At 40.2% G+C, this 14053-nt stretch overlaps 1 protein-coding gene across 1 annotated transcript in view; it reads right to left on the bottom strand.

Annotated features, from left to right (window-relative positions):
* Positions 1-14053, bottom strand: part of LMBRD1 (LMBR1 domain containing 1) — a 223701-nt gene that overhangs the window by 58610 nt on the left and 151038 nt on the right. Inside the window, exon 10 of the mRNA XM_006016640.3 lies at positions 1150-1214. Within this exon, the coding sequence (XP_006016702.1) occupies positions 1150-1214 (65 nt within the window). The remainder of the gene's footprint in view (positions 1-1149; positions 1215-14053) is intronic.

The raw sequence follows: 14053 nt of genomic DNA, 5'->3' as shown, positions 1-14053 counted from the left end.
AGATCACACCTTCCACAGACTGAGGTGTCTTTGGTCTGGGGAACATTTGAGAAGCAGTCTCTTTAGCTCTGCTCCCAGCCTCCAAGATCAGACAGAAGGGAGCAGCAGGGCAACCCCAGCCCTACCTCTCCCCCTGCCCAGCCCATTCTGCAAGCTAGACAGTGCCTGGTTTTGGGAAGAGGCAGAGAGCAGTAAGATGAGGTCCCCAGTCTGTTTCCTAGACCAGGGATTGCCAGATCACTCTAGGAGGGGACTCATTGCCTACTCCCCAGACCAGGGTTCCCCAGTTGGGATATGGTAGGTTGTGAGGGCAGGGTGAGCAGGGGAGGGGGCAGGCTTGCCCTACTAACACCAGTGGCCTCCCAGAGTACACCATGGAGAAATGTGCAAGAGTTTTTTCTTGTATGAATTTCTCACCAGGGGAGATCTTCTATGTTGCGACAGGGAACATGTTTCCCCCAGGAGAAACTGAATGAAAGCTTATATGCTTCTAGGTTCTACTGAGTATGCAACAACTGTCCTGGTAGAAAGACAACACCTGTACATGGCCTTAGTTTTCAGATATGGTACTCATTCATGAGAGCCTCAAGATTTTTTTTGTATCTCTTCCTTTTAGTACTTACTTCTGGGTCAGGAGAGAAAAAAAAGTAGGTAGAGGAAACTATCTAGACTTCCCTTTTTCATCAAGTGGGAAGTAGTATATTCAACTTGTAGTGATTCATCTTAAATGTGAAAAAAAGTAAACTAAGCTCATTATTGTATGGTTAAAAGTACTGATTTCCTGGCCACGTAAAGAACAGACGCATGCTTCACGTTAATATTAAAGCACATGCATAACTCCTTTGTTAAACTGAATACAATCAGATAGTAACCTTTATTTAGATCCAAAATCTATTGTGTTCTCTCTTCAGCTTTAACCAGATGTAGAAGTAGTATATGAAAAGTAAAGCATTGTGGCTAATTAAAAAGGAATAAGGCAAGTTTGCTTTTCCAAGAGAAAAGAAAATACACCACCACAGAATGCTTCTAAAGTAAATCAGGTAACTCTTTAAAGCAAACAATTTCCACTGATGGATTTCATCTTAAAGCACGTATAAACTACATGATTTGTATAACTGATTTGCACAACAGGTACTACAATGTACTTACTTTGACAAGAAGAGGGAAATTGTGAACAACAGTGCCACAATAACAAAAAACACTCCCCACACAATCTAAAACAAAAAGAGAGACATTATTATCCAACTTAAAATGGTTTTTGACATTGCTATTAAACTTTACATAATACATTTTGTGTTAAATCAATCAATCAAGGATTTATTTGCGTGCTGTAATGCTTCATCAAAATAAGATTGCTTGGTGACTATTCCCTTTTTGAAATATACTTTGAAGCCTTATGAATAAAGGAAATAGTCTATGGGAAATCTCAGGGCACCTACATGCGTTCTGGATGTCTACTCAGACACGTGTTAATTAGCACATGTCAGAGCAGACTCGATTAACTGAGCCTGCTGGAGCATGCTAATTAGCGCACACACCATGTCTATTCAACATCCCTGCACTTCGAAGTTGCAGCGAGGTGCTTTAACTAAAGCTTGAGCAAGTCTCAGTTAAAAGCACCCCAGCCACCATTTTGAAGTGCAGGACACTGAATACATGTGACATTGTTGGCCTTTAAAATTAGACCAGCTCTCAGAACCGCTCCAATTAAAGCACTCCCCCCCCCCACAACCATCCTGGAGTATGTCTATAAATGCCCATGGGCAGAAGAAAAAAAAATTATTAAATTTAACCATATAGAAATAGGCCTCTGCCACACTAAGGTAAAAGATAGTAAGAAAAATGTATTGCTTTCATTGGTAGAAGAATTAAATTTATGAACAGAATTGAAAATCAGGTGTTAGGTTTCAATAGCATACACTTAAGAGACAATGAATTCTAGCTATATGCTACTGAAACAAACTTGAGATGGCACACCTACCTAATGCAGTGTTTATTGTGATATCCTTATACTCTTTATATTATACAGGCCATGAAAAAAGTTAAGTGCGTTACATAGGCAGACAAGGTTCTTTGGGTAAATCTGGTATCTTTTATTAGACCAACTCAAATAGTTGGAAAAGTTAGTCTTAGCCTGATGAAGGGTATTTATACCCTAAAGGTTGCTAAGAAGAAGATTTTTTCCAACTATTTGAGTTGGTCTAATAAAAGATACCAGATTTACCCAAAGAACCTTGTCTGCCTATGTCCTTAAACCAGTACACCTACAGCCTGCACTCCTGTAAATATGTTATGCATTATTTTTTATCTGGATCTGTAGTCTGTTGGAACAGCAAAGATTTCCTTCCTCAAAGCTTTGGGACCATATGAGAGAGGGTCCGATAAAGACCATCAAGGGAGTGAGAGCTCTACTTAAGGGCCTAAAAGACTCACTGGGGATTGCCTCAGTTTCAGGAGCTATGCCCAATAAAGAACTGAAACAATGCAATATTTGATCAAATATCCATGTTGTATACCTTCATTAAAAGAAACTTCTGTCTATGAGAATGCTTCCAGTTGCCCTTCCAAACAAGATACAGTATTTCAAAGGCCATATTTAACCTCACAGCCAAGTAAATATCATTTTTTTCCCCAAACTATATAGTCTGACTCAGATTTAAGCCATCTGAGGAAGGAAAATAAATCTTTATAGCAAGGTACTCCTGAGAACAGACCGGGGGGGAGGGAGGGGGGGAGATATCAACAAATGAAATGCATGACATCAAAAGAGACTTTTTTTGCATTGTAAAAAATTGGTTTTGGTTTTTTTTTTGTTTTTTTTTTTTTTAAACTTTTTTCTAAATTGTAACAGCCTATTAAAAGGCTCAGTCGCTTGTTTTCTCTCTAGAATTTTCAAAAAAAACCTACTTGAACTATGAGATCACAGACCCACATCCATTTGCATCAAAGTGTCATCACAAGCCTATTAAAATTCTTAAAAGAGCTAAGAATATGCATGTGGGAGACAAATACACCTTTGACTTTTTCCACTATCTTTGTAACCGCAACGAAACACTTATTTAAGAAACAGAACAGGCCTCCTTACAAGTATCATAATAGGACTTCTAGACTAGGATCAAATATAACATAGAATGTATTGAAGTGGTAGTTAATTACCTCTAATGACTAGCTTTTACAGATTTGATCCCCCTTCTTGTATAAAAATATTGACAGGTCACTTTCTGTATCTTTGTATGAAGAAGAGTGGTTCAGAGTTGTATTATAGCAAGGATATTTAAAAAAAAAAAAAAAAAAAAAAAAAAAAGGGGTGGGCATAGGGGGCGTGGAGGGGTGGAAAGGAAATATCCTATATAGTTGAATAAGATGACCCTGAACATAAAGACAATGCCCCCCCCCAGTAACTGGATCGATTTATGGAAGACTTATAAAATGGATCAAAGTTTTCCAGGTATACAATCTAATTTTGGAAGCTTCGCCTTGAATTTGTCCCTCTCCCACTGCTACAGTAGGGAAAATAAGTCTGAGGGTTCAGCTAGCCCCCTTGCCCTCTGCCATCCCATTCCCCCCCACCATCTTCCACCTGATGCCCCTGCCCCTCCCTCCGATCAGACCCAGCTCTCCCTGAGCACATGGAAGTGAGGAAGGAATTTGAAAAATGCTGACCTTGAAATAAACATAGCTGTGGCAATTTACATATAGTACCCATAGAATTAGTTCATCCAGAATTGATGCACTGTACCCATTTTGAAACTGCTGCAGGTTTTAGCACAGGTACTCCAAAAACACAATTAAGCAACACTTTTGTACCTGCATATATATAGTACGACACTTGACCTGAGCCTTCAAGAGGCCAAGAAGCAAATATGTGATAACAGTCCAAAGTCAAAAGGCTCATGATTTGCCAAGCAGTTCATTGGGCTAGGCCCCACCAGAGTCAACAGCATTTCAAGCCATGGTCACCCCACAGCTCAGTACATGCATGTACTCCTGATACCTCCTACAAAAAGGAGCCATGTTTTAATTAGCTCCCCACTAGAACCAGGTGTTCTTGTCAAAAGTCCTAACATCCTCCCAAAGTGTATATGCAGATGAGACGCAGGGCAGCCTGGTCTAGCATGCTGAGAGAGGGAGTGAGATTCTGGGTGAACTGTTTGAGGCTCCATCTGGTGATGTTTTCTAGACATTTAAAGCTGGTGAAGAAACAGGAATCATTTGAAATGGGAAAGAAAGGCACAGCTCAGCGGGAGTGAAGAAGTTGAAAAGTATTCAATCTAGTGGTTCATCAAGACTTGAAAAAATAGTCGGCACTGAGGAGGAATGCAGTCATGGGGAACTACCATGCATCTTATACAGGTGGGCTGCACTAACCCATCCTTGTGCTAGGTTCCCATCAGCATATTCACCCAATGTGGGCCATGCATTTTAGTCATACTCAGTATTAGTTGCATGTAAATTAACTTCATAGTTGGTTTCCATTACTAAGCACATGCTGCTTTCAATCAATCATTAAACTGCTGCCAATATATTTAATGAGGTTTCCTTGTGTGCAAATATAAGATGATGATCTTTTTTCCCTATGCCCCCCCCCCGCCTCCACCCATGCTGACTGTGGGGGTGGGGGTGGGGGTGGGGGGGAGAATTCATCTTGTATTCAAGTAAATATATTAAGGGGGCCTCCATCATCCATTGGAGATAATTATTTCAGACTGGATAACCCAACTCCATTCTGAAGGAATATGCATAATTCACTCTTAAGAGCCACTGAAGACAGATTTCACAATTGTTTTAAGTAGCCTATTATAACACTTCAATAGTTATATTTAGAAAGAAAAACTCCTAACCAAGATCTCACTTGCTATAAATCAAGTAAATTATTTTTGGTTCAATTTAGAACAAAACGACGAAGACTGCTATCCATTTAAAAAGCCTTCCATACTGAAATACTTGTTACCCTTGAGTGTTCTCTCTTTCTAGACTATACAAACTTACATCTTTTACCCGTCCTTTTTTTGAGATTAGACTGACTGGCCCAATTCCATTTCTCTCTACCTTTTAATAAATTTGTACTATATTTGTCTTTTCTCCAGAATTTTGGATTTCATCCGTCTTATCTAAGCTGTCACATAAATCACTAATGGCTCAGAAACTGCTCTTACTAGCTCCTTTAGTACTCTATGATAATATCAGGTTCTGCTTTAAAAAAAAAAAAAAAAAAAAAACGGAAGAAGTTTTTTTAGCCTATTCTCCCCATCTTTTGCCCTAAATTTCAGAAACTAGAATTAATTCAATTGTATGTGCTTCCTAGCCAGCTGCTTAACTGAAAAGTAACAGGAACAGCAATTACATAAAAATTAAAATGAAGTTTTGCAGGGTCAGATAACTTTTATGCAAGGAGTATTGTTTAAAAAAGGTCGATGAACCATTGATGTTAAATTAGAAACACTAGGAAGGTTCAGTAGTCTGGGAAAAGCTCTTGTGCCCAGTAGTTTTAATAGCTTTAATAGATTTAAAGTATTTAAATAGCCTTTAACCTCACAGGCTATGGGTACTAGTCCCTCCTCACCCCTGCCCTTCCCCTCCTCCTTACCCCTCCCTCCTGCCTGTCCATTCCTGAAGCACTACACCACTTCCCTTCCCTGCCTGTTCCTGAAGCACTACACCACTTTCCTTCCCTGCCAGACTGTGCCCTGCACTAAATGTTAATTGGTAATGCATAGCAGATATAAATATACTATCATTTAAACATTTAACACCCCAATTACAGGTTTGGCTAACATTGTTATTTTTTAATCTAATATCTTAGTCCAATGCCATGTGAACTAAAATAAGAGACCACCTCCACGGGTTCATTCCATCATCATGATCCTCCCTATTGTCAGGGCCTCAGCTGACATTAGAAGTTCTGCCCATGCCCCAGGTTTGGTTAGTGAAAATACATGGAAGGCTTTTCTCAGTAGTTGTTTCTCAGCTTTGAAACTCCCTTCCCCTTGAAGTCCCTTAGAGACTAAACCTGGCTCTCTTTCAGAAGTGCTGTAAGAACTTTTTATTTGGGCAAGCTTTTAGCAAGTGGGTTTTGTTAAGTTTGGGGATATTGTTTAAGGAGTTGTTTTATTACACAGCATATTTTAATATTTTTAGAATGTATCTTGTTTTTACTGTAAACTACATGACACTTTTTGGGAGCGTGGTATATAAAAATCAAGTAAGGAATAAAAGTGAACTGAAAAACTAAATTAGACATATACTAAGTCACTGCAGCCAACACCAAATTTAATGAACTGACAGCTTGCAAACAGCATTTGTAAATAAAGAATTCTACTCTAGGAATCAGCAATATTTTGGAGCAAAACAATGCTGCAGTGGAACTTAGCTCTGGGTGCTAGGAGAAGGAGCGGGCAACATTTTGGGCCAAGGATTGCTGTAATGGCTAGCACCTGGAGTCAAGCTCCATTTCCAAAGTGGCTCTCACCACTGCAATCACCGTTTCTACCCACACCTCCCACACAACCACTGCTGCCACTGCTCTCCACTCCCTGGCAACCTTACAGATGAAGCCCCTACTACCAAAACACCCAACTTCCCTGGATCTACAGGCCCAATTCAGCATGCAGGCCATAAGTTGCCAAATCCGGTCCTACAGAAATGCTTCTAGTTTTTTATTTTTATTTAGCAAATAAAAATCCAAAGCCAAGCACTAGCTTCTAGTGAGATTCCCACAAGGACTTTTTTTTGGCCTGACACTGGGGGATTAGGAGGGAGGGGAGGAGGGCAGGGAGCATTATTTGTTTTCTTTTATAAGTCATCTTGAGGAAATATACATTTATCATTGTTTAGTCTTATCAAGTAGCTAAGGACAGGCTCTTTCTGCACGTGTTCATAAGAACCCATTTTACGTTTTAAAGAATATGACCAAATGCAAGTTTGCATAATTAGGAACAGACTGTATATCAGGCTCAATGTTATATTGAGATGCAGCCTTTTTGATCCATCTATGGCCATCCAACTCTTCCAGTTGTTCTTATATCACTTCAATTGCTGCATCATCCTTTTTTGCATCCTTTTTAAATGCAGTGTTACCCTGCTAATATTCATCCAAAATACCTTTTCACCACTTTAGTTTTTATGATTAAAGGGAACTTGTTTTCAATTTCAAAAATCCATACTCTCTTTTCACTATCTACCAGAAAACTGTATCAAAAGTAAAACTTTGACCACAGATCAATGATGCAAAACTTCCCTAGCCACTCATTTCATTTTTGAACAGGCACCTAGACTTTCTCCTATACTGCCTGTATACATTTGTCAATCTGTTAATTCCTCCTCATACAAAAATTTCTCCCTCCAACCCCTCCTCTCCCCCCCCCCCCAAAAACACAGACACCCTACTACTGGCCTATTTTGCCATGATGCCTACAAAAAACTTGACAACTAGGGACTGATGTTTTGAGAGAGTCTACCATGCTGACCAATACCATCTCAGTTTCTTTGTACAGTTTTCCCTCGACTTATGTGGGTTCTTTATACGCAAATTTGCTCTTATGCGATCAGCATAAATGCCCCCCACCAAGCAAGTAAGTCTGTAGGGGAGAGGGGAAAGGGCTGTGGTCCTACTCACCCAGCCCCAACTGCAGAAGCCCTGGGAGCAGCTGGCACCAGCTGCCTGCAGCTGCTGGGCTGCGTCTTGCTCCACCCCTTCCCCCCGCGTGTGCCTCTCTCCCCCCCCCCCCCCCCCCCCCCCCAAATGTCTGGGCTCACCCTAGCTCCTGGGCTGCACCGTGCTGTGCCGTGGTGCAGGCAACTCGTGTCAGCTGCTCCTGGGGCTGCTCCAGCATGGGCTGGGGCGAGAGCAGACAAGCAGAGCCCTGGAGTGCTGTGCCCTGCGCTGCCCAGGGCTCTGCTTGTCTGCTCTCACCTCAGCCCGTGTTGGAGCAGCTCCAGGAACAGCCGACACCAGCTGCCTGCACCACGGCACAGCACGGCACAGCCCAGGAGCTAGGGTGAGCCCAGGCATGGGGAGGGACAGGTGGAGCACGGTGCAGTCCAGCAGCTGCAGGCAGCTGGTGCCAGCCATGCTCAGGGCTGCTGCAGCCAGGGCTGGATTAAGTCCTGCTCTGTTCCCTCTGCTTTGCTGCCTTGTGTAGTCCTGGAAGCAGCACCCCTCCCCTAGTCCCAGACTCCCTCCCTCACTGCCATGGGAATCTATCCCTATTTGTTACATGGTAAAGTGTGTTTGCTTTATGTGAATTCGATTCATGCGCCATTCTCCAGGAACACATGTACTGCGTAGAGGGAAACCTGTACAATCTTTTGTCCCATTATACTTGGATTAAATTTTCTTTGGGGCATGACCTAACACAGTAAGATCTGAGTCCATGACAAACACAGGTGTCCTACGATACTAGAAACCAGATAAAAACTTCTCAAAATGGAATGCCCATTCATGTTGTACTTTGGCTACACAATGATCTAAAAGAAAAGCTATTACATGTTCATACTTCATGGATAGAAGTCATCACATGGCTTTAGCAGTTACATTACATTAATCTACATTTCATCAACTTTGAAGTTTAGCAAAGTAAGAAATATATTTGGAAGGGCTAAGATCTTTATTAAAGCCACCAACTGTCGACATATTTAGAAAAATAGAGCTATTAGGCAACTCATGAAGTTCTAAAAGAAACTTCAGTTTGAGGATATGAAGAAAAATTTCAAAAATTCACAGTATACTAGATTAAGTAAGCAAGCATTAATCTTCCTAAAAAAAAGTCCTAAAAATATGCTGACATCAAATGTGTTAAAATTACTTATCTGCTACATTCTCATACTGAAATGTTAAAATGAACAAGTAATATACTAACAAGGGAAGGTCACAGAGGACTAAATACCTTAAAAACAAGGACAAAGTAAATATTTCTCACCCAATTATGTTCTCCACATGTTAAACTCTCCACATAGATATTTAAAACTCTAAAACAAATTTCATGTAGCTGCACATGCAATGGTAGTCTTAAAAATAACTGAGATAAAAATCAATTCTCCCCACCCTTACTACACAGCAAAAATGTTCAGACCAATAAAAGCTTCAAGAAACTCATAATAGTAGGTCATTTTACTGCTCCAATTGGAAATTAATCTTTACTACCTATATGGTCAGATGTGTACACAGTACCAGCAAAAGTTCAAGGGTAAAAATATTCAGGAGAATCCAGCTAAGGTTCTGGATCCATCATATGCTTCTTTTGTAACAATGAATGCAATTCTTCTGCGACCTACTCAATTTATAAAGATAGAAGTGCTAGTTCTAAGAACTTTTTTTTTGTCCAATTAAAGGAAGTGTTCTAAGATAGAACGGTCCTCAACACAAGATGTACACTGAAGCAAGAAGTTCTTGGGGCAGAAATCTACACCTTTCCCTGGAAGACCACTAACACCTCACCTAATTACATGGTCTAACAAAATAACTGTAGAGGGCATGACAGGCGCAGTCATTTCTTTAATAGCTAATGATACTTTCTCAGTATTTTTTCTAGCTCTTTCCTCAAGTGCCATTTTTGCTTGACATCAGTCAAGCACAATACTCCTATGATTTAAAAGCTACCTCAAAGCAAATTCTTTACAACCATCTCTTCTTTGAACTCTTTCTAGCCATAGCTGCACAGTAGCCCCCGTGAAACTGTACTCACAGGATATACTGGTATTAGACTATTTTGGGACAAGCATTCCTATTCCCTCCTCCTCTAAAAAGAGACTCAGAAAGGTCTTGCATTCTTACTTGAGGGCCTAAATTTCCCATCTTGTAACCCAGGACTCGTGTAGACAACCTACTCTGGCAACAGACTAGACCTCGTTTCAGACCCCATCTATTTTAGTCAATAAGCCAGAAAATAGTTGCTGAGTAGGAGAGTGCCGTCTCTTTACTGCAGCAGCTGAGCTTGCATCTCAGCTGTGCAGAGCATTTCCCATGGGGGTTTTCAACCCTGAACTCACAATATTTCAAAAGGGTGGGGGGAGGAAGGCTAGCAGCAAGAAAAATGGAAGGAAAGGTAGTGATTTCTACTTGTTCCACAGGAAGAGCAGTAAACTCTTTTTAAAAGGAATCACACTGCAGTTTACTTTATGCCCAAGACAAATCAAAAGGAAATACACAATAAGCCATATTCTCCACTATCTGACACAATGGATGAGGAGCTACCAAGAAGTAGTTAGGATGCTCTGATGCACTACTAGCACAGCTATACCAACTTACATTGGTTGGTACAAAGTACTTAACAGCTTCTCTCCACTCTATCCATGCCAGAGTTAAAGGTAAAACAGCAACCAACATAGCACATTGCTCTACCAGGTCTGCCAGCTCTCTACCAGTCAAGGGTCCTCTTTCCCAAAGCAAATCCTCCACTAGCCTGTTCTCAGTGAATAAATGCATATTTTACTGTTTGTATAGTGGTGCAAACTGGACAATTATGCCCAGAACCTCTAAAAGCTAGAGAAGTCTTGTTTTCAACACTAATTGGATTAGGGTGGCTCTTCCCATGGTCAGATCTGAAAGCGGAATTGTCAAATGCTGTGCAAATTTAGAAGCCTAACATAGTAATGACAAGTAAGACGACAAAAAAAGGTTAAGATCTGAATAGTGTAAATATTAACATATTAGATGCAAATTTAGACTAAAATATTCATTTTCAAATAGAAAAAGCTTAGTTATCCAAAAACTTTGACATGGAAAACTTGTTACACTGAAATAGAATAGAAACTCAATAATATAAAGAGAAAAATTGGGAGTTACACGACAGCAAGTGAAGACAGATTATGCCAATAGTTTCTGCCAAAAAGCCAGTTGGACTAATCAATATACAGGAATACAGAATTAAGATGTGCTAGGATAGATGCAATTCCCTGCTATTACAAAAAAAACTAATCAAATACCAAATCTTGATTAATGGTTGTTTATACTCACTACTACTACTGGTAGAATATCACTCTGCATATCAAAAAGCCTTCTAATTTTCAACATTAAAGTTTACTCAGGGTTATTTTATACCCATTTATTCTTTTGCCAAAATAGTCCTTTAGCCTAAATGCCCCTCTTCCTGCCTTGGATTTGCTCCCAATATATTTACAGACTGCAATTATAGACCCCTCTGTCTTTTCTTTACTAAATATAAAGAAACGAAGCTAATTCAGTTTCCACATAAAACAAACTCTCTATTCCCTCAGTCATCCTATTGGCCACTCTAAAGTTCTCAAGTTGAATTCAAAGTACCAAGTGGATGACCATAATCATATACCAATATTAATGAAATGGAATACTGTGTGGTAGTTTCTAAACCTATATTCTGAGTCTTAACAGCTATTCCACTATTCATATGCATAAATAGAGCTTGACCTCAGTATCTTCTAACTTCAGTTCCATCCTTGCTGCACAGCAGCTTGACTTTTCATTCTTTTATACATGGCTTAAAAGGCTTTTACCGGTTTTAGACCTTGCAAAGTAAAATCATCTTTGCTTTTTTACAATACACACTAACCTTACACTTTCCAACCTCCAAGACAGACTTCATTTCCTTATCTTTTACCCCTTTTTTGCAAACTTCTTGCTCCCATCTTTTAAAGTTATCCCTACAAATTCTTCCTTCTTTCCCCACCCCCAAATTACAAACATTTTAAAATGAAGGAAGAAAAGCCTCTGAGATCTTCTACATTCAATATCTGAGCTTGTTATTTCTTTTCACCTAGCTCACAAGAATCCTTAATAAAAGGTTCTTTAAAATGAATTATTAGTTTCCAAAGGCAGGGTACAGACATGCTTATTGTGTAATTCACTGTCCTTCTTTTAAAGTAGAACAGGCATGCCACATGGTAATATATCACCCAAATCCAGGAGTGTCATCTTCTGAAAAACGTGTAGAAACTTACCACCATAATAAAAAAAACACAAAAAACAAACAAACAACCCCCCACACATGGAACACTTCCCCAGTTAATTACACCTAGGGGCCTACCCAAAATCTGGTGGCAGGCAGTTGATTTTACATGCAGACTATGGGGTCAGCCACCACTTGTGGGCTTATCACGCTCCCCGCCCCTCCCCAAATTGGCTGAGTGGTCCTGTCCCTTGCTGCCGATTGGATGAGGGCGGTCTATCATGTGACTGCCCCCCCACCCCCTGCTATCGACTGGAGGACCAGTGCTAGACAACTGGCAGCCCTCAGCGTTCATTGATGAGGGCACCAGCCATCTTGGCTGTTCCCCTTCATGCTGGCAGCCCCCTTCCCTTTTGGCAGGCTATGAGGCCAGGCCACAGTGACTATGAGGTCTGCTGGCTTCCCCTGGGGATCCAGCATTTTATTTTTAGTAAGCTTTCCCTCCACTCCCCCCTTCCCCCCATGCAGATTTCATGGACATTGCCCAATTTTGCAAAATTGCAAGTTTAGTTTGTTCCTAATCATAGCCCAACACAGCCCTCTTCCTTTGCAGAAAGTGGCTCCCCACCACCTAGTAACCAAGCACTGTAATAGCATCTACTGGAGGGAGATAGTTTGGGCAAGCTAGTTTCGTTTGCTCCTTATTACAGAGTAAAATCCAGTGCAAGTTACCACACAGTAAATTATGTTCCATCTGCAATTTAGCTCAATGGATAGAATGATTACTTCCTCTGTATTAAAGTACTGGTTCATCAAGTTTTAGTCAGTTTGGATCAAGATCTAGATGTGTATGAGGGATTTTTTTGCCCCCCCCACAACTAACAAGGTCCATTAGGGACATGCACGCAACTTCTGTTGGCTCCAACACAAGGACACGTGAAATGGGGATCAATGAAACCCACCAATTTCTTCTTCATACTCCCTTACAATCCAAAGCTAGTATTAGGCTTTAAAATATTTAAAAATGTGAGAAAGGATTTTATTTGTCCTAGGAACCACAGCAACTGCAACACTAAGAACAAGAGTATAGGTTATTATCTATTCTTTCAACAATAATTCATTAAAAAAAAGAACCTAATGTATAGGGACTGGCAAGCAGTACCTTCCCTAGATGTGAGGTTTTTTAGCTATAAAGTTATATTGATGGAAAAAATACTATGTTATTTCACCATAAATAACATGTCATTCTCAGTCAGGTTAAAAGAACCATAAAAATAGTAAAAAACTACAAAGATATTCCACATTAAATGTGGAACATGCCCGTCTCTGGTTTGTAGGACACCATACAGTGAATCTGTGGCATGCTCCATCATCCCAATACTGACAGTCTGCTTGTCAATATGGTTTACTTTTCTTTTGAAAACAATTGTCAAACAGGGAATTATCATATTTATTCAATTTTAAGATGGCACTGGATACAAGACTCCATATATAGAATCTAATTATTGGGGTAAAATGTATAAACTGGTTATAGTTTGTATAGGTATAAAATATAGTTATAGGAGGCTTGCCTTATTTTTGTCCCCCTCCCACTCCTACAGTACAGAAAATAGATGGGGGCGGGGGGGGGCAGGTAGCTCCCTTGCCTTCTGCTCCCCTGGGTTTCATGAGTTCTGGGATCCTGCAAAAATGAAGTGTAGGTTGTTTCCATTACTGAGCGCATGTTGCTTTTGGCAGCAGTTTAAGTGACAGATAATGTATTTAATGATGTTTCCCTGTATGCAAATATAAAAGACGGGGGACTCGCCCTTCCTCCCATGCTGACTGGGGAAAAAACCTGGTCTTGTATTCAAGTAAATACAGTAATATCATTGCCTTACATCAAAACAGTTCAAGGTAAGTACTGTTTTGGAAAGCAATTTAAACCAGTGTGTCACCATGTCATAAAAAAATAAAGACCATGCCAAATGGGAGCAGGAAGGGGAAGGAGCAGCCAGTGGTTTCTTGGTAAAATGCTGAAAACTATTTATTGGCTATAGTTAGAACATATCCATTTCCAAATTTCATACTGGATGTTTTCAGGTCCTTAGATAAAAAGCTAGGAACTACATAGCTAAGCTAATGGCAGATCACACAGATGTTTTTCTCCCTTGCTGTTTTGTGGTAGTAAACATAATTGGCTGGAAAATAAT

This window comes from Alligator sinensis, unplaced genomic scaffold, assembly GCF_000455745.1.
Source record: "Alligator sinensis unplaced genomic scaffold, ASM45574v1 scaffold499_1, whole genome shotgun sequence".
Classification (NCBI taxonomy): Eukaryota; Metazoa; Chordata; order Crocodylia; family Alligatoridae; genus Alligator; species Alligator sinensis.
The sequence above is the reverse complement of the archived record's forward strand: the minus strand, read 5'-3'. Positions and strand labels throughout refer to the sequence as shown.